The sequence below is a fragment of the Erythrolamprus reginae genome, chromosome 1 (assembly GCF_031021105.1).
Source record: "Erythrolamprus reginae isolate rEryReg1 chromosome 1, rEryReg1.hap1, whole genome shotgun sequence".
In the NCBI taxonomy this organism is placed as follows: Eukaryota; Metazoa; Chordata; class Lepidosauria; order Squamata; family Dipsadidae; genus Erythrolamprus; species Erythrolamprus reginae.
Window position 1 is genome coordinate 397,012,294 of NC_091950.1, and position 21,613 is coordinate 397,033,906.

General features: G+C 41.7%; 1 protein-coding gene across 29 annotated transcripts in view; it reads right to left on the reverse strand.

Annotated features, from left to right (window-relative positions):
- Window positions 1-21,613, reverse strand: part of ELN (elastin) — a 174,894-nt gene continuing 153,281 nt past the window's right edge. For 2 of the 29 annotated variants that reach the window (XM_070735071.1, XM_070735090.1), the window contains 9 exons: window positions 19,940-19,987; window positions 16,444-16,656; window positions 15,219-15,266; window positions 13,544-13,582; window positions 10,836-10,904; window positions 6,466-6,504; window positions 4,022-4,045; window positions 3,876-3,923; window positions 1-826 (listed from right to left, as the gene is read on the reverse strand). In XM_070735071.1, the coding sequence (XP_070591172.1) occupies window positions 801-826; window positions 3,876-3,923; window positions 4,022-4,045; window positions 6,466-6,504; window positions 10,836-10,904; window positions 13,544-13,582; window positions 15,219-15,266; window positions 16,444-16,656; window positions 19,940-19,987 (554 nt within the window). In that variant the 3' untranslated portion in view covers window positions 1-800. Of the gene's footprint in view, window positions 827-3,875; window positions 3,924-4,021; window positions 4,046-6,465; window positions 6,505-9,120; window positions 9,742-10,320; window positions 11,217-13,543; window positions 13,583-15,218; window positions 15,267-16,443; window positions 16,657-19,939; window positions 19,991-21,613 lie in introns of those variants that run through there. The other 27 variants (XM_070735070.1, XM_070735089.1, XM_070735068.1 and 24 more) reach the window with 20 other exon arrangements.

Genomic DNA, 21,613 nt, shown 5'->3' on the forward strand with positions numbered 1-21,613 from the left:
TTACCTTTAAAACGTTATTTATTAGTCAGGTTGTATTTATTTTATTTTTATTTTTTTTGGAAAGCAGTTACTGTTCTTCTTTTATAAAAAGTGTCCCATCCCAGTTACATCGAAGTGATTAAACATGAAGATGTGGAGCAGGTTGGCTGGTCATGTACAGGGGTCCCTGGCCAGCCCGTTCGCTGGGAGCTGGGCGACGTCATGCCGGCGTCCACGTTCGGTATGGGACGGATGCTGGCAGTGCTAATCCCCCCGAGCCTGGCAGCCAGCAGAAGCTCCCGGATTAAGGCTAATCCCATTGGCACTGACGGCTTGGCCTGAGCTGCTCCCCTCCAAGCGGAGGCAGTGTATTCAGGGGGAAGGGAAGAACGGCCTGGCGCGGGGCTCACGGCAAAACGGGGGGGGGCACACTTAGATCCAAAGGGGAGCCAGCAGAGAGAGACCAGGGAAGAAGCAGGGCCAGCTGGCCGACGGCTCCTGTCCCCCCCACTTGTGGGCGCGGGGCTCAGGAGTGGGTTAAAGTGCTCAGGCCGCCCCCTCTGAAAGCAGCCCTCCTAGGCTGCAGCACCAAAGGGCCCCAGGGAGCCGAAGGCGGGGGCGCTCCCTGTGGGGATGGTTGTAGCACCAGTGAGAGGGAGGGGGGCCAGCCGGGGGGTGGCGAGGCATGGGGCTGTGTTGGCAGCGGCGGTGGTGGTGGTGGTGGAATCTCTGCTTTTCTCAGGGGTTGGGGGTGGGGGTACATTCGAGACCAGGCAGTAGCACCAAAGTTCATGAGGTGAATGGTAGGCTGTCGGTCTGGGCTACTTCCTCTTCCGGCCGACTCCTCCTGAAATCAGAAGAGAGAGAGACAGAATGACCAGGCTGTCCAGCAGATAGATGATAGGGGCCTGACGGGACTTGCCAATCCAGCAATGGCTGTGGGTGTTCTGACCTTGGCGTGGGTGGATGCAACATTCTTAACTGGGTTTGTTGAAGAGGGCCTAGTTACCGTATTTTTCAGACTATGAGACGCACCTTTTTCCACTCTAAAAGAGGCTGAAAAATTGGGCGTGTCTTATACTCTGCAAATAGCTTTTGCGAAGCTTTTTTAAAAGCCCTAATGAGGTGCTAACTAGTGATGGGCGAACCCAACGGTGTTCGGGTTCGGCATGTTCGGCTGAATTTTACGCAAAATTTGGCCGAATCTGAACCGAACTCGAACCCGAACGGGGAATCCCTCCCATGAAGAGATTCCGGGGGTGGAGCTTTGACGTCATTGGCAGGTTGCTAAGGACGCCAAGGTGATCACTTCCTGGATTCCATGGAATCCAGGAAGTGATCACCTTGGCGTCCTTAGCAACCTGCCAATGACGTCAAAGCTCCGAACGGCGAACACAACCCCGAACTTTGCCCGAAGTTTGGAAAAATTTCGGGTTCGGGTTCGGCATACCGAACACCGCAAAATTCAGTACGGACCCGAATTGTGCGGGTTCAGTTCGCCCATCACTAGTGCTAACTCAATCTTCTTTGTTTTGCTAACTAAGCATTTATACCATTTATAGCCTTTCGACTTATATACTGAGTCTTCGGAGAGGGCCGGCATACAAATCTAAATAATAATAATAATAATAATAATAATAATAATAATAATAATAATAATACAACTTCACAATGCTTTACAGCCCGCTCTAAGCCATTTTCAGATTTGTAAGCATTTTGCCCCCAACAATCTGTGTCCTCATTTTACCGACTTTGGAAGGATGGAAGGCTGAGTCAACCTTGAGCCTACTGAGATTCAATCTGCCAAACTGCTGGCAGCCGGTGATCAGCAGAAGTAGCTTGCAGTACTTCACTCTAACCACTGTGCCACCGAGACTCTAAAGCGATCTTCCCTTTGCCTCCTTTCATTGCTGCTCCCTCCGACAATCAGCTGAGCCTTTTTTCAGCCCTAAGGAGGTGCTGACAGTGAAGCGATCTTCCGTGCTTTGCTAGCAAGTGATCTTCCGCCTTTTTTCCAGCCCTAACAAGGTGCTAATGAATGAAGCGATATTCTGTGCTTTGCTAGCGAAGGGATCGTCCCTTTGCCTGCTTTTCTCATTGTTTTAGAAACTGTTTTTTTATCCCCAGCCAGGGGACAAAAAGCAAGCACATGGGCTCAAAACCAGCAAACTAATGTGCTGAAGCTGACCGGACTAAAGACTGGCCAGATGAATACTTGGTTTATTATTATTTTTTCCTTATTCTCTTCCCTCAAAACTTAGGTGCATCTTATACTTCTGTGCATCTTATACTCCAAAAAATACAGTATTTATCTGGACATGTTCAGCTTCCAATAGAAGAAAAATATTTGTAGCTCAAGGCTGAACTGTGGCAATTCTGGTGCTCTCTGAACTTGGTTATTTCTTTGCAAGTATTTCCTTACCCTACTAAGTAGCTTCATCTGTGCCATTACCAAGCAACCAAACAAGCTAGGAGAACCAAGGACTCCATGCATTCAGCTTTAATAACATCAATGTTATTGTTATGTTGTGTACGTGGGTTAGTATGATCTGTACAAACCCAGGCAATTTAGTTAAACTGATGATTCCGGAATTTAAATAGTAAAAGCCTAAGGTACAAAAGAGGAAGTTTGGTTTTGAAGTTTGGTATTGAAATCTATAGCAGGTAGCTTTTATGGCATTGAACAGTACCAGATAGAATCTGTTCTGGGCTTGGAAAACATTCTTTGGCGAGAGTAAAAATGAAAGAGCTTGCAAGCCGGTAAGAGCTGGGAACATTGTTAGCACCTGGTTAGGGCTGGAAAGAAACTTATTTGGAGCAAGTTAGACCAATGAAAAAACCCTGCAAAGACTTAGAGCTTGGAAAACATTCTTTGCAGGGAGAAACAATGAAAGAGCCTGCAAGGTTCTGAGAAGATTGTTAGCAACTACTTAGGGCTGGGGGGAGCTACATTCAGAGTATAAGATGCACCCAAGTTATCAGCCTCTTTTAGGGAGGAAAAAGTTGTGTCTTATACTCTGAAAAATATGGTAAGCAGGGTCAAACTCCTGGATCTCTACTGAGGATCCCCAACAACTGCCTTCACTGGTTCAGATGACGATTACTGTTTTGGGAACAGGGTGTAGGTGATGCTCAGGCATTCTCCAGCTAATTGGATAGGAGCACCAAATCTGTCCTGCCAGAATCAGATCAGCCAATCAGCTGCACTGACATCTTGTTTCTAACCGGGAGATTCTGTGGAGGGCATGGTGAGTATTAGACTTCTTCTTTCAACTTAGGATGCAATTGTTGAAAGGAGACTATTATTATTATTATTATTATTATTATTATTATTATTATTATTATTATTAATTGGATTTGTATGCTGCCCCTCTCTGCAGACTCGGGGCGGCTAACAACAATGATAAAAAACAACATGTAACAATCCAATTTAATAAAACAACCAAAAACCCTTATTATAAAAACCAAACATACACACAAACATACCATACATAACCTGTAATGGCCTAGGGGAAGGAATATCCTAAATCCCCCATGCCTGGCGACAAAGGTGGGTCTTGAGTAATTTGCAAAAGACAAGGAGGGTGGTGGCCATTCTAATCTCTGGGGGGAGTTGATTCCAGAGAGCCGGGGCCGCCACAGAGAAGGCTCTTCCCCTGGGGCCCGCCAAACGACATTGTTTGGTCGATGGGACCCGGAGAAGGCCAACTCTGTGGGACCTTATTGGCCGCTGGGATTCGTGCAGTAGAAGGCGGTTCCGGATGTATTCTGGCCCAATGCCATGTAGGGCTTTAAAGGTCATTACCAACATCTATCTCTGAGCGTGGCAGTTTTGGAAATAAAAAGAAGCAATAGCTTTCAATCAAGTTATCTTTCCAAGCTTTGGCGCCACTTACTTTTGTAGCCAAGTGCCCCCAGGGCTCCATAGGGCTTGGGAGGTTTACCTGTGTGTAGAGGGGGGAAAAAAGGATTAAAGCTGGTTAACCAGTTAATTTCTGGACTGTCCCTTTCCCCTTTCCTCTCCCTAAAGGACTGCTCATACCTCCATAGCCAGGGACACCTCCACCTGTAAATGACCAAATGAGAGAAAATTTTTTGTTAGCGTTGCCATTACCCCTTTTAGTCACCACCAACCCCTTTTCCCACCATGCTAAGAATTGCTGGGAAAAATGGGCCTGTCTAAAGTGCTTCATCGTCAGTGGCTGGATTCATGCATTGCAGTAAGCCATCATTTGCTGAACCACGGCGTAAAAAAAAAAAGAAAAGCAAATGGCTGGTTCATACAACATGCAAAGCTAAAATTGGAGAATCTGCAACATATACTCAATGAAAACGAAGTCGTTTCTGGCCTTGTGAATTGTGGGAATGTAGCCAATTCCATGGAGTGAACTAGCCAAGGGTTTGAGGGCACATGATATGAATACAGCAGTTGTTTCATTAACCCAGGTTTAATCGAATACGAGAAACCTGGCTACTATGCTTTGAGTGTTGTGTCAACTGGGCCAGTCTGTTTTTCTTTATTACCGTATTTTTCGGAGTATAAGATTCACCTTTTTCCTCCCTAAAAGAGGCTGATAATTTGGATGCGCTTTATACTATGAATATAGTCACACACACCCCCAGACCTAACTAGCTGCTAACAAACTTCCCGGCTCCTAAATGGCAGGCTCTTTCATTGTTTCTCTCTGCAAGTGTTTGCAGGGTTTTTTCATTGCTCTAACTTGCTCCGAATAAGTTTCTTTCCAGCCCTAACCAGGTGCTAACGATGTTCCCTCCTCTTACCGGCTTGCAAGCTCTTTCATTGTTACTCTCTGCGAAGAATGTTTTCCAAGCCCTAAGACTTTCCAGGGTTTTTTTCTTTGCTCTATTTGCTCTGAATGTTTCTTTCCAAGTGCTAATGATGTTCCCAGCTCTTACTGGCTTGCAAGCTCTTTCATTGTTACTGTTAGTACAAGGTACATGGTTGTTAGGGTTTGCCATTGTAAACTACCTATTGTAGTCTCTTGTACTATCACTTTAAATGTTTTGGGCTGGTTCGCCATAAGAGGGCGCCAGTACTCCTTCCCTCAATGATGCTTTAATGCTCATTCGCTTTTGCTTTGCCTTGAGAGGGGACTGCATTTGCTTAGTGCTTATTATATTGGATGGCTTAGTGCTTGTTATGGATTGTTTCTATTTTGTACCAACAGTTACTCTCTCCGAATAAAGTTTTTTAAAGCCCTAAGCAGGGGATAAAATAATGTGCTAGCAGATTATTTTCCCTATTTTCTTCCCCCCCAAACAAATGTGTTTCTAATATTCCGATGCATTTTATACTCCGAAAAATACGATAATAACTCTTGGAAGGATTTTGAAGGGGCATTGCTCTTTTAATCACAACAGTTAATGTTACTGAGGTAGTACACACACTGGATGAAAACCATCATTTGATAATCATTACCCTCAGGACACACGCTTGCTACTCTGGCCAGACAAAGATTATTCAGCCCAGAGTCCTTTCCTATACAGTGATATCTCGTCTTACAAACTTAATTGGTTCCAGGAGGAGGTTTGTAAGGTGAAAAGTTTGTAAGACAAAACAATGCTCCCCATAGGAATCAATGGAAAAGCGATTAATGCGTGCAAACCCAAAACTCACCCCTTTTGCCAGCCGAAGCGCCTGTTTTTGTGCTGCTGGGATTTCCCTGAGGCTCCCCTCCATGGGAAACCCCACCTCCGGACTTCCGTGTTTTTGTGATGCTGCAGGGGAATCCCAGCTGTGCAAAAACGGGTGCTTCACTGGCAACGGAAGTCCGGAGGTGGGGTTTCCCACTGAGGGGAGCCTCAGAGAAATTGCAGCATCACAAAAACATGGAAGTCCTCAAAACCCCACCTCCGGACTTCCGTGTTTTTGTGATGCTGCGATTTTGCTGAGGCTCCCCTCGCTGGGAAACCCCACCTCCGGACTTCTATTGCCAGCGAAGCGCCCATTTTTGCGCTGCTGGGATTCCCCTGCAGCATCGCAAAAACACGGAATTCCGGAGGTGGGGTTTCCCATGGAGGGGAGCCTCAGGGGAATCCCAGCAGCGCAAAAAGGGCGCTTCGCTGGCAATGGCCTTTCGTCCCCTGTCCAATTGTCTTTCCTTTCTTTCATCTATCTTATATATTATCTTCCTTTCATATATCCTCTCCTCTAAGTTCACTTTCACCCTCTTTTATTATCACATGTCTATTTTTCTTCCTATTTGTGTATTGGACAAATGAATAAATAAAATAAAATAGATAGATAGTTAGATAGATAGATAGATAGATAGATAGATAGATAGATAGATAGATAGATAGATAGATGACAGAAGTCCAGAGGTGGGGTTTCCCAGTGGTGAAAATAGTTTGGAAGAAGAGGCAAAAAAATCTTAAGCCCCAGGTTTGTATCTCGAAAAGTTTGTATGACGAGGGGTTTGTAAGATGAGGTTTGCCAAGAGCTGAAGCCTTCCCTCGACAACATACCTGGGTAAATAGGAGATGATCCAAAACCAGTGCCAGTTGCTGCAATAGAGGGGAAGAGATGGGAGAAAGCATAAAAAGACTTTGAAGGGACAAGCACAGAGGTTACCAGATTCACACAGTTAAATGAAGTATTGGTGGACTGAGGCAGCCGATGATTTTGCACACGTGTAAAGAAGACCAAAAGCAATATTCAAACAACGTACTGGAAGCTAGCCAACTGCTTTTCAGCTTGGTATGCTGGTTTTATCCTTCCGTGTGGTTAGTTTATGCTACGGTTGTTTAATGTGATTCCAAAAGCTTGGATTAGCTGAATAAATTGTGGGTAAGCTAAGCTACAGACAAGCACATACAAACCAAGCCGGTGTGCCTCCTGACATATTTTGTGGAGTGTTTTAGCTCACTCAACATCATGCAAGTGCAGCTGTGGGCCTGTCAAAAGCTTCAGATCCCACTACACGTTATCTTTCAGTAGAACATTGATTCTTGAGTTCCATTCCAGTATACACTCCACTCTCCGGCATATAATTTTATATAAATGTTATATATATGTAAAGCTAGAAGAAGTAATATTGTGAAGTGTAAATATACTGCTCAAAAAAATAAAGGGAACACTCAAATAACACATCCTAGATCTGAATGAATGAAATAGTCTCGTTAAATATTTCATTTGCACAACTATTCCATTTGCACAACAGCAATCAGTGTTGCTTCCTAAGTGGACAGTTTGATTTCATAGAAGTTTGATTTACTTGGAGTTATATTCTGTTGTTTAAGTGTTCCCTTTATTTATTTATTTTTGAGCAGTGCATATCTGTAAATGAAATAGTTGCAAAAGTGGTTAGTATTTACTTTGTTTGTTTATATTTCATGTATTTTTGTCTATCTTGTTTATATGTTGTTTGTTTTTAACTAAAAAACTCAATAAAGATTATCAAAAAAAATTATATAAATTCAGATATATATTTTCTCCCTCTAGTTAAAACGTAAAAAGAGAAAGGGAAATGCAAGAATTTGCTTGTCCTTAAAGAAACAATACGCAAGATAATCCACTGCGTTGGAACAAATGTGGGAAGATGGGAAAAGTTTGTAGGGCAGAGGTCTTCAAACTTGGCAACTTTAAGACTAACTGCTGGAGAATTCTGGGAATTGAAGTCCACCAGTCTTAAAGTTGCTAAGTTTGGGGACCCCTATTGTAGGGTCTTTGAAAATGCTCAATCTTCTTATCGCCATGGCTGAGAGTTGGGAGAAAAGTAAGACACTGTTCAATTCTAGGAAACAATGGTATTTTCCTATACCATTCCTATACCTATACTCAACATCAATTAGAATACTAGCGCTAGAACCCGCAGAAACAAGGGCAATCTCATGATATAGCTCAGCGTTTCCCAACCTTGGCAACTTGAAGATATTTGGACTTCAACTCCCAGAATTCCCCAGCCAGCGAATTTATTTATTGAGTCAAACAATTATAGGGTGGTAATTTGTACAAATAAAACATTAGATAAGTAATGATAAAAAGTAACAAAAGAAGACAATAGGACAGGGACGGTAGGCAGTGGTGCGCTTATGCACGCCCCTTACAGACCTCTTAGAAAGGGGGAGAGGTCAATTGTAGATAGTCTAAGGCTAAAGGTTTTGGGGTTAGGAGTAGAAACCACAGAATCAGGTAGTGCATTCCAGGCGTTGATTACTCTGTTGCTGAATTCGTATTTTTTGCAGTCAAGTTTGGAGCGGTTGACATTTAGTTTAAACCGATTTCGTGTTCGTGTGTTGTTGCGGTTGGAGGTGAAGTAGTCGTTAACAGGTAGGACATTTTGGTATATGATTTTATGAACTGTAATTAAGTCAGAACGGAGACGATGGAGTTGTAAGTGGTCTAAACCAAGAATGTCAAGTCTGGCGGAGTAAGGTATTTTGTTGTGAGGAGTGAAGGACTCTTCTTGTGAAATATTTCTGGGCTCTCTCAATTGTGTTGATGTCAGATATGCAATGTGGGTTCCATACAGGTGAGCTGTATTCTAGGATTGGTCTGACAAATGTTTTGTAAGCTCTTGTTAGCAGTTCAGAATTACCAGAGAAGACGCTGCGAAGGACTATAAGACCTCCAAGGTCCCTTCCAACTCTGTTATTCTGGTATTTAGTTTTATCATTGTTTGTAGTTGTTTTATTCTATCCCGGATGTCTGTAATCTGAATGTGTTCTATTTAAGCCTCCCAGTCTCTATAGGATTGTAGCATCATAGAAATATGTTAAATAAATAAAGATATTGTCACTTGAGGCTGGAAGCAGAGGTGAGCTCTACCTGCCAGTGTAACAAGGCTGAAAGGTGATAGGGAGAATGATACCTTCCTCATTTGCTTAATAGGATTGTTCTAATTATTTTAGCTGGTTGTAAACTAGTTCAGATTTGACTGTCCTTGGAAGCTGGTTAGCATATATGTGGATGCTAATTACTTGTATATACCAAGGCTATTCACTAGACTGGATTTTTAAAAAGCATTCCGGACTAGAGACAGCAATAGCAAAACCATTTTGGTGGAACTTTAAAAATAGTATTAAAAGCTAAAGAAATAGGAATTTAGAACTATTTGAACTTATTATTTTGAAATTTTATAAGATAGAGTGAAACAGTTTAAAAATAACATAAACACAGAATTTTTGTTCTTTTTTCTTTTTGCTCATAGTATGATAAAGTTAAATGTGTTATTTACTATATTCTATTTTTTGAATAAGTATTTTATAGATAAAGAAATTTAATTAACATAAGAATATAGAGTTAAATTTAACAAGTATGTAATATATACGTGTGATATTTCTGTATTGATCTGACCACAATTAGGTTTTTACTTTTTGTATTAGTTAGACTTCTATGACAAGCGGAGCAATGGTAGCTCCTTGAGTGTTTAATGTTGTTTGCTTTTGTTTGTCTTTTTAAAAAAAACAATAAAAATATATTTTTTTAAAAAAAGCAAAACCATTTTACTACACTACTAAGAAAATACATGGTTATAATCATTAAGAACTGGACTTTTGAAAAAAAAACCTTTTGAATTGGTGGTAGATGCATTAGAGTTAAGATATTTTGAAGCTGAAAAGAAATATAACCCATGATGCTCACTCAGATTTTTTTCCTACACCCGAATTAGTATTCTTTTATTTTGCACTACATGGAGCAAAGTTTAAGATCAGCCAAGGACAGATCTAAGCTTACAATGACGGTAAAATTGATAGTGGTGATATTTAAAATATAAGTAGGATATGCTAGCTGGGGGAATTCTGGGAGCTGAAGTCCACGCATCTTAAAATTGCCAAGGTTTGGAGAAGGAGGATTCTCCCCTCTGCCCTTTACAGGGCTTCTTGTGGGGCCAATCCAGTCCTGAGCCCTGGGCCTTCCCGAGAATGAAGTTGTACTGAAAACCTGCATTGTTAGAGAAAGAAAATCGCTCAGCATGGATAGGAGAATTGGAACGAGCATTAGCCCCATTGGACCTATAATTGCATCTCTCTCGATCATTTGGTTCTGTGACTTTTTTTTAAAAAGCTCACTTTGTTCAGGTTACTCACAGAATTTGAGTCTCTTTTTCTCCAGGTGAGCCGGCCCCATGGGGCAATTGCTTTACAAAAGAAGATAAAGCTTGCTTCTCTTTTCATTGTGCAGGAGGAGGCACAAAATCACATTGCCATTCTTCATTAAATTACATTAGAAGAAATTTTTTTTGCCAAGGTTGAGAAACACTGATCTAGAGCAAGAGTCTCCAAACTTGGCAACCTGGAAACACTCTAGATCAGAAGTCTCCAACCTTGGAAACACTCTTGATCAGGGGTCTCCAAGCTTTGCTTTGCTGGCTGAGGAACTCTGGGAGTTGAAGTGTAAAAGTCTTAAAGTTGCCAAGCTTGGAGACCCCCTGATCTAGAGTGTTTCTACAAAACTATCTTTTTTTTTTTTTTAAATGGATAGAGTTTAACAGATGCATTCTCAACCCACCTCTGCTGTCAGGCATGGGGGAATTGAAACATCTCCCCCTTGCCCGCGTAGTTTTTGTGTATGATTCGATTGTGTGTTGTTTTTTATATATTGGGGTTTTCTTTTTTGGACTTTTTAATCTAAAATTGTAATCTAGATTTTTAAATATTAGATTTGTTACTATGTACTGTTCTTCACCATTGTTGTGAGCCGCCCTGAGTCTGCGGAGAGGGGCGGCATATAAATCCAATAAATCTAATCTAATCTAAATCTAATTCTCACATTTCCAGTTTTGAAAAAACTCGACTGAGTTTCAGGATGACACAGATGTGGCCGAAATTCCCACCCTGAACTGCCCTCCCTTTGCACCCCACCAGAAGCAATTGTTGCCCACCGGGGAACAGACCTCCAGCTCCAGCACCTGCTCCATATCCGGCTCCTCCCAGTCCAGGGACTCCGTATCCTCCTCCAGCACCTGTTTTTTTTCCCCCCCAAAGAAAATCTCCATCAGAAACAAACCATATATTCAGTTGAAATGCAATGCAGGATATTTGTCTTTTTGGACTGATTGAAACTACCAGGAAGGATCTTGAAAAGAATCAATGCAGGAAAAGTGCAGAGAAGAGCGACAAAGATGATTAGGGGACTGGAGGCTAAAGCATATGAAAAAGGGTTGCAAGAACTGGGCATGGCTAGTTTAATGAAAAGAAGGACCAGGGGAGACATGATAGCAGTGTTCCAATATCTCAGGGGTTGCCACAACGAAGAATTGGGCTGATCGGAGGACCTGAGGATAGAACAAAAAGCAATGGGTGCTTCTAATCAGTGAGAGAAACAACTTAGAACTAAGGAGAAATTTCCTGACAGTCAGAACGGTTGATCAGTGGAACAGCTTGCCTCCAGAAGTTGTGAATGCCCCAAGACTAGAAGTTTTTAAGCAGACGTTGGATAACCATCTGTCTGAAGTAGTGTAGGGTTTCCTGCCTAAGCAGGGGGTTGGATTAGAAGACCTCTAAGGTCCCTTCCAACTCTGTTGTTGTTGTTATTATTATGCTATTTTTTTGTGTGTAAAAAGGGATCAGTGAATTTAAGCTACATTAAGAATTGCCACTCGATTTAAATCTTGGTGAATTCAGAACTAAAGATAAATTGCTTAGTATTAATATGAGTTGGAGAAGCTCACTAGAGGCTATAGTACAGTGATGGCGAACCTATGGCAGAGCCATATTTGCTGGCACCGAGCCGTTGCCCTAGCTCAACTCCAGTGTGCACGTGTGTGCCAGCCAGCTGAATTTTGGTTTGCAAGGAGGCTCTGAGAGGGTGTTTTTGGCTTCCAGAGAGCCTCTGGGGGGATGAGGGAGGGCATTTTTACCTACCCTGCTGTGGAGCCTGTGGTGGGCGAAACACAAGCCTACTGGGCCCACCAGAAGTTGGGAAACAGGCTGTTTCCAGCTTCCAGAGGGCCTCCAGGGGATGGGGAAAGCTGTTTTCGCCCTCCCTAGGTATTGAATTATGGGTGTGGGCACTCATGCGTGGGTGATAGCATTCACACACGCTCTTTCGGCACCAGAGGGAAAAAAAGGTTTGTTATCATTGCTATAATACTAATATTATAAAAGGTGGAAATTTTCCAGACCTGGCTCCAGCAGAGCCAGCATCCAAGACATGGGTTCCAGGTTAGGCCTTCTGGGGTCAGTACAGGTCATCCTCAACTTATAATAGTTCATTATTGACCGTTCAAAGTTACAATGGCATTTAAAAAAAGTTTCTTATGATGACTTTTCACACTTATGACCTTTGATCCAAATTCAGATGCTTGGCAACTGGCCCATGTTTATGACTGTTGCTGTGTCCCAAGGTCATGTGATCACCTTTGGTGACCTTCTGAGAAGCAACATCAATGGGGAAGCCGGATTTTCTTAACAACCGGGTTACTAACTTAGTAATCGGGTTGCTAACTTATCAACCACAGCGATTCACTTAAAAACTGCAGTATGAAAAATGAGGCAAAACTCATTTAACAGTGTCTCACTTAGCAACAGAACTTTTGGGCTCAGTTCTGGTCATAAGTTGGTATAATATTAGAAAGCTAATGGTGTGAAATGATAATGATCAAAACCTTATAGAAATCCTGAACGTGCTAGTTTTGAACATCTTAAAACCTCTTAAGAGATGTAGCACATCTTAAGAGAAGCTTCTTTTGGCCTGGGCCAAAAGCTCTTCTGTGACTTGTGGACTTCAACTCCCAGAATTCCTGAGCCAATCATGCTAGCTCAGGAATTCTGGGAGTTGAAGTCCACATGTCATAGAAGAGCCAACTTTGCCTATCCCTGGCCTGGGCTAATCCTAATTTAGATAACAGGGTACTGAGCCAATTGTTCTAAAAGGACTAAGGCAGGGATGGCGAACCTTTTTTTGGTTCACGTGCCAAAAGGGGGTGAATGGGTGCACGTGCCCAGACCCCTTTCCTCCCCCCCCACATGTGCAACCCTTCCCTGCGCTGGCCCCACATATGCGCACAATACCTTCCACCCCCGCTCATGCGCACAGGTCTCACTGAAACCCGGGAACTGGAAAAGCAACCCAATGGACAAACCAGAAGTTCTGAAAACGCACTTCCGTTGTGCTGTTTTTAGTACTCCAGACAGAGCCTTCAGGGAAGCTTCCTGAAGCCCCAGAGTTCCAAAAAAAAAAATAGCACAGCGGCAAATTGGAAGTGAGTTTTCTGCACTTCCGGTTTGTCCACTGGGCTGGTTTTTTGCACTCCCTGAACCCTCCGGAGTGCAAAAAAGAGCACAATGGGCAAAACAGAAGTGTGTTTTCCCAACTTCCGGTTTGTCCATTGGGTGGGTTTTTTTGCACTTCTGGGGCTTCAGGTAAGCATTCCTGAAATGTCCAGATGGCAAAATGGCCTTTCCCAAGGCTGAAAATCAGCTGGCTAGCATGCACATGCGCACTGGAGATGAAATAGGGCAACAACTCACGTGCCCTCTGATATGGCAAAATGTGCCACCTGTGGCAGGCGTGCCATAGGTTCGCCATCATGGCCCTACAGCTAAAGACTGAGCCATGAGGTCAACTCCAGCAGTTCCATGTTCTGGACAACCTTCTTACCTGCCACGCCAGTTCCACCCAATCCAGTACCTGGGACACCTGTCAAAGACAGGGAGCAAGTCTCAATGGTGAATCCATGGCAATTCTTTTCTCTCCCGTAGGCTGGAGGCTTCCCAGAGGGCAGCTGCACCCCACTTTCCCTTTTTTGCCCCCCACTCAAGGAGATAGAAACATAGAAACATAGAAGACTGACGGCAGAAAAAGACCTCATGGTCCATCTAGTCTGCCCTTATACTATTTTCTGTATTTTATCTTAGGATGGATATATGTTTATCCCAGGCATGTTTAAATTCAGTTACTGTGGGTTTATCTACCACGTCTGCTGGAAGTTTGTTCCAAGGATCTACTACTCTTTCAGTGAAATAATATTTTCTCATGTTGCTTTTGATCTTTCCCCCAACTAACTTCAGATTGTGTCCCCTTGTTCTTGTGTTCAGATGGTTTGTCCAGAGCTTGCTTTCCCTAATGCAGTTTTTTTTCTTAATCTTGGCAACTTTAAGCTTGTGTGGGCTTCAACTCCCAGAATTCTCTAGGAGCCTTGGCCAGGGAATTCTGGGAGCTGAAGTCCATACAGCTTAAAGTTGCCAAGATGAGAAATTCTGCCCTATTGGTTGTTCTGAGCCATTACAAGAAATTGGAGAGCAACCATTTGGGAAAGCAAAGCCTTTGAAAGCCTTTTGGGTTATGAGAATTGCCTCCAGATATATACTGCTCAAAATAAATAAATAAAGGGAACACTCAAATAACACATCCTAGATCTGAATGAATGAAATATTCTCATTGAATATTTCATTTCCACAACTATTCCATTTGCACAACAGCATGTGAAATTGATTGTAAATCAGTGTTGCTTCCTAAAAGGACAGTTTGATGTCACAAAAGTTTGATTTACTTGGAGTTATATTCTGTTGTTTAAGTGTTCCCTTTATTTTTTTTTGAGCAGTTTATAAGAAGAAGAAAAAAGGGCTGTGCAATAACAAAAAGGATTCCCTAGTATGGGGCCTGAGCAGGAGAGCTTCCTGCTATAGTGGTTCTCAACCTGGGGTCGGGACCCCTTTGGGGGTCGAACGACCGTTTCACAGGGGTCGCCAAAGACCAAGGGAAAAGACAAATTTCCCATGGTGCTAGGAACCAAAGCTTCTATTCTGGTGCCTTGGAACCTATTTCTACAATCCGACCAATCAGGCATTTACAGTGGGGGTGTCCCTCTGATCTTCCTGCCAATCAGCTTAAAGCTCTGTTGGGAGAATTGGCGCTAGACTTATAGTTGGGGGTCACCACAATATGAGGAGCTTTATTAAGGGGTTGCGGCATTAGAAAGATTGAGAACCACTGTATCCAGGTGAATATATCAGTGGATAAAAAGTGCCATTTTGTAGTTAATGTATGCAGAAATTGCATAAGCCAAAAGTTCTGCGGACCAGCGAAAAATCATTTATTTTGCATCATCCTTTCACCCATTGTGCTCCTAGGCCTTCTCAAACAAAATTAAATGTGCCACTCGCTCCCAAATGGTTGTTTCTCCCATTCTAAGCTGATTTTTAAAATCTTTTTTTTCTCTCTCTCCCTCTTATTCTCCCTCTTTTTCTCTCTTTCACTTTCTCTCCCTTTCATGAACGTATTGGAGTTAACATGATGAATTATAAGCATTTTTTTTTTCATTCTGCAGTGGTACCGTATTTAGGTGGTTTGACTCCTGTTTGTCCTCCAATTATGGGAATGCCTGTGAAAGAAGAGGAAATAATTCCCATCAGAAACCCATTGCCAGAGATAATTTTTGCCTGTCAGAATGAGAAATTGTGAGGGCTGATTCTCTAGGAAATTACTCCTGTCGCAGGACAATCTGAGGATTACAGGTAGCCCTTGATTTATAACTCTTTTTCAAAACGATTCAAAATTGCAACAGCCTAGGAAAAAGTGACTTACAACCCCTTCACAAAGTTATGACTTTTGTACTAGCCTTGCATTCGCATAATTACAACTTGGGTGTGTGGCAACTGACTTTAATTTACGATGGTTGAAGTGTCTTATTATTATTATTTATTAGATTTCTAATCACATGATGCTGCTGTGAACTTTTCAACCAGTTTCTGACCAGCAAAGTCAATTGGGGAAGTCAGATTTGCTTAAAGACCCTGTCATTTGCTTAATGAGCTTGTCATTAACTTAACAACCATGGTCATAAATTTAGGTTTGATCCCATGATGACTCACTTAATATCTGCAACACTTAGTCACCGGAATTCCAGTCCCAACTGCCAGAAACATAGAAGATTGGCGGCAGAAAAAGACCTCATGGTCCATCTAGTCTGTCCTTATACTATTTCCTGTATTTTATCTTAGGATGGATATATGTTTATCCCAGACATGTTTAAATTCCGTTACTGTGGCTTTACCAACCACGTCTGCTGGAAGTTTGTTCCAAGCATCTACTACTCTTTCATTAAAATAATATTTTGTCTCATTGCTTCTGATCTTTCCCCCAACTAACCTCAGATTGTGCTCCCTTGTTCTTATGTTCACTTTCCTACTGAAAATACTTCCCTCCTGAAACTTATTTAACCCTTTAACATGTTTAAATGTTTCAATCATGTCCCCCCTTTCCCTTCTGTCCTCCAGACTCTACAGATTGAGTTCATGAAGTCTTTCCTGATAGGTTTGATGCTCAAGACCTTCCACCATTTTTGTAGCCCATCTTTGGAAGTTTGATTCTGAACGGCTGAAGGTTGACTCAGCCTTCCATCCTTTTGGGGTTGGTAAAATGAGGACCCAGATTGTTGGGGGCAATATGCTGACTTTCTAAACCTCTTAAAGAGGGCTGTAAGCACTGTGAAGTGGTATATAAGTCAAAATGCTATTTCTAATCAATTGAGGACGACGTGTACTCAATGAAGCACAGACCTGCACCAGGAACTCTGCCCCCAGGTATACGGCCACCTCCTGGTACGACGCCACCTCCAGGCACAACACCGCCACCAGGCAGGACGCCACCTCCAGGCAGGACGCCACCTCCAGGCAAGACGCCACCACCAGGCAAGACGCCACCACCAGGCAAGACGCCACCACCAGGCAAGACGCCACCACCAGGCAAGACGCCACCTCCTGGACGGAGACCTGTTGTACAACGTATAATCAGTTTGCTTTTTTTTTAAAATTGAGGTGCAGACAGTGTTAAATAAAAGAATTGTATACATTGCATACACATCAAAAAGAAAATGAATAAAGCAAAGAGTAATCTTATAAATCCTTTTAATTATGGTCAACCAAGCAAGCAGACAAACTGTTGCTAAACTCACCCATTGATTCCTACTGAAATACCAATTCACAGTAATGAGAAATAATATAACCCAGAAAAAGAAACACAAAGAGATAGAAACCATGTAATTTATAAAGCATAGTTTACAGTAAAGTCAGAAAATGAAATAGAATAAAACATATGTGATGTTCAACGTCGACAAGAGCAAAGTCCTTCACCTTGGTAAAAAAAAAAACCTAGACACACATACAGTCTGGGAGAAACCCCGCTTAGCAGTAGTGACTGCGAAAGAGATCTTGGAGTCTTGGTGGATAATCCACTAAACATGAGCCAGCAATGTGCAGCAGCGGCCAAAAAAGCCAACACTATCCTAAGCTGCATCAACAGGGGGATACACTCCAAGACCAGGGAAGTATTAATACCACTCTACTACGCCCTGGTCAGACCACATCTGGAGTACTGCATCCAGTTCTGGTCACCACACTTCAAACGAGACATTGAAACTCTGGAGAAGGTGCAGAAAAGAGCAACCAAAATGATTAGGGGACTTGAAACCAAGACTTATGAAGAGAGTGTGGGAACTGGGCATGGATAGCCTAGAGAAAAGTAGGGCCAGAGGGGACATGATAGCTGTATACGAGGGGTTGCCACAGAGAGAAGGGGGCCACTCTATTCTCCAGAGCACCAGAGGGCCAGACGAGGAACAACGTCTGGAAGCTGACCAAGGGGAGAGTCAACCTAGAAGTAAGGAAGAACTTCCTGACAGTCAAAGCGATCAACCAGTGGAACAACCTGCCTGCGGAGGTTGTGAACTCCCCAACTCTGGACACTTTCAAGAGAGGAGATTGGACTGCCATTTGGCTGGGGTGCTTTAGGATTCCTGCTCAGGCAGGGGGTTGGACTTGATGACCTGCATGGTCCCTTTCAACTCTAACAATAAATAAAAAAATAAAAAATAAATAGATAGGCTTTAAGGAACAAGGTCTAGCAGAATAGCAGAATAGCTGGCAAGTTAATCGTTAGATGCTTAAGTTCTGATACCAAAGTAACCTATAAAGCTGTATGTTTTTGTATGTTATGTTTTTGTTTGTATACTTTTTTTGTGTGTGTCTCTGTTTCTGTGACTGTTGGAAATGTATGGTACTTATTACCACATGTGGTGGTTATGCCCAGAAACAGGGAAATTCTGGATTATGATTCAAAATATGTTAAAAGAAATATTAAAGTTTGAATTAGAATTAAAACCCGAGATATTTTTATTAGGAATAATCAGAGAACAACATGACAAGGCTAATTACCATTTGATAATACATGTACTAACTGCGGCCCGACTGGTTTTTGCACAAAATTGGAGAAAGGATAACATACCAACCGAGGATCTGGTAATTAGGAAATTACTAGAATGTACAAAATGGAGCAAACTTACACTAGAGTTACAGAACAAACAGAAAGAACAATATTACACTGTGTGGGATAAATTGATGGAAAGAAAGAAATAAGTTAAATGTAACTTAAACAAAAAAATAGAGAAACTGAAGAAACAGTAATGTAACTGTAAATATGTTTCCATGCCAAAATGTTTTTGCTGCACATTCTTTTTTTTTGGTTGATATTGTGATTAGTTTTTGTTCACAAAAAGCCAATTTTTTTTTTTAAAAAAGAAAAAAGTAAAAAAGACAAGATCAAATGTTTCCCATTCTGTCCTTTTACTTCCCCTGTTAGGTTTAGGATGATTTCACTTAGAAACATAGAAACATAGAAGTCTGACGGCAGAAAAAGACCTCATGGTCCATCTAGTCTGCCCTTATACTATTTTCTGTATTTTATCTTAGGATGGATATATGTTTTTCCCAGGCCTGTTTAAATTCAGTTACCGTGGATTTATCTACCATGTCTGCTGGAAGTTTGTTCCAAGGATCTACTACTCTTTCAGTAAAATAATATTTTCTCATGTTGCTTTTTATCTTTCCCCCAACTAACTTCAGATTGTGTCCCCTTGTTCTTGTGTTCACTTTCCTATTAAAAACACTTCCCTCCTGAACCTTATTTAACCCTTTAACATATTTAAATGTTTCGATCATGTCCCCCCTTTTCCTTCTGTCCTCCAGACTCTACAGATTGAGTTCATTAAGTCTTTCCTGATACGTTTTACGCTTAAGACCTTCCACCATTCTTGTAGCCCGTCTTTGGACACGTTCAATTTTGTCAATATCTTTTTGTAGATGAGGTCTCCAGAACTGAACACAGTATTCCAAATGTGGTCTCACCAGCATTCTATATAGCGGGATCATAATCTCCCTCTTCCTGCTTGTTATACCTCTAGCTATGCAGCCAAGCATCCTACTTAGATATTTTACTCCTGTTATATATCAGCTTAATAATGAGATTTTTTTTTAAAAAAAATAAACCCTAAAATGGCAGCATATCTCATTTGCGCTTGCTTTTAATTTCTTTCTGCCTCATCCCTCTATGTAACTCATTCATACGTGGATGCTGTGTTAAAAAGCTGTGCTCTTTATGCAATCATATTTCTGAAAGTTTTCTTTGCCTCGTCTTATTCTGACTCTGACAAGTTGTCACTTGACACGGTCATTATCATGGGTTTGGTGTTTGTGCAAACCAGATTTTCCCACCTGCTTCCATGCCAATAAAATAAGTGACCCATGAGAAACTTTTTGAGTGATGTGATACAGCTACCTCAACCCTAAGATATTCAAGGGCAAGAAACAAAAAGGAGTGACTCCATACAAAAATTAAATTAACTTTACATTTAATTTCCATAAGATAACAAATCAATTACCGTTATAATTAATAATGTTCCCTGCCAGTCACTTCCAAAAGTAATAATTCACTTGCAAATTTTAGGTGATTCTGGGAACTCCATTCAAAACTTTTGGAAGTCACATGCAGCATATAATAGACATTTGGTGTACACTTTCCCTACATAGGGTATCTAAATAAATTCCAGATTTCTGCCCTTGCCCAACTCAGAAATGGCATTGTGGAATAGAGGAACCCATAATTGATCTTGGTAATTTGGCATTTATCCTAAAAAGGCATAGAGCTTTTTGTTAAATGGCCTACAGAGAGAGAAAATTATATATCCCAAGAAAAGCTACCTTAGATGGAGAGAAAACTCACCGTATTTGGCTGCTTTAGCAGCTATTTTCGCTGCTATACCTGCCCCAGCTACTAGGAGAAAGAAGAACAGAAGAAGAATTAAGCATTTAGAATGGAACAAACTTCAAATCTCTAATATCTCATTAAAGAAGTGTTTCTCAACTTGGCAATTTTAAGATATGTGGACTTCAACTCCCAGAATTCCCTAGCCAGCAGCCAGGTGGATGGACTCATTTACAGTAGTGATGAGTAAGCAGTTGGAAGATCTGGAAGAACCACATCTGTGTGGTTGCTAATGGTTGACACCAACCTGATGGCATACAATCGATCAAAGCAGGCAGGGAATAGCTGCAGAAGGCAGCATCTGCACATTGTCTTTAGGGCAGGCAAAATGATATACCATATTTTTTGGAGTAAAAGGTACACCGGAATATAAGTCACACCTTAGTTTTGGGGGAGGGAAATAGGGAAAAGAATCTGCTTACCAGATATTCATCTGGGTAGCATCTTAGCCTGGTCAGCTGCAGCACATTATTTTATCCCCTGGTTAGAGCTTTTAAAAAATCTTATTCAGAGAGAGTAACAATTAAAGAGCTTGCAAGCCAGTAAGAAGTGGGAACATCGTTAGCACCTGGTTAGGGCTGGAAAGAAACATTTGGAGCAAGTTAGAGCAATGAAAAAAACCCTGCAAAGACTTAGGCCTTGGAAACCATTCTTTGCAAAGAGTAACAATAAATGAACCTGCAAGGTAAGAGCTGGGAAGATTGTTAGAACCTAGTTAGGGGTGGGGGGAAAAGCTTCGAAAAAAGGTACATTTAAAGATGCACCTGAATTTTCAGCCTCTTTTAGGGAGGAAAAAGGTGCCTCTTATACTCCGAAAAATACGGTGCTTTTCCTCCCAAGTAGTAAAAACAGTAGAAAGCATGGCTATGTAAAAACTGAATCAACAGAACCAGAAGAGAAATTTTAACACATTCATTTGGGATAGAATTGGCACTATAACTCTCCCACTTTAAACTGACTGGCTATATTTTTGTCTTTTTTTGGGTGTGATTTGGTTTGTTTTGATTTTGCTTTGGAGTTCATTTAGTTTGGATTTGGTTTGGTTTTGGATTTGACAGATCTATCTACCAGTCTTTGAAACACCACTGAGCATGTGTTTACTAACAACAATGAAAAAGGTTGAAAATGGTATAGGAGCTGTATTTCTTAGTCACAGCTTTCAAATGATGAATCCCTGATTATTTTTCTATAAATCAGTGTTTCTAATTTTCCGCAACTCTTACCAGATGCAGACTACAAACTACCGTAGCTTGCTGGCTGGGGACTTCTGGGAGTTGAAGCCCATACATTTTAAAATTGCCGAGATGGATAAACAATCCCTTTCCTGGATTTCCTGCAGCAGTATTTGAAAATCAAAAGGTAATACAGAATAACACTGCTTTGACTTGCAATACAGCTTGCGAAATATCTGAATAGGATTTGCGTTTCAGCATTTCTGAACAGGGAAATCGAAACAACCTTGGAGGGGGTGCCTCTATTGTGGAACTCTTCGTTCTTGAAGGCTTTCTTGACCCTCTCCTACTACCTCTGAGGAAGGTAGGTAAACGTTTGCTATTGCTGGACGTATTTGTGCTGCTGGGGCGCTTGTTGTTTTATTCCTTGGCATTGTTAATTAAATTTTTAAGGGCATTT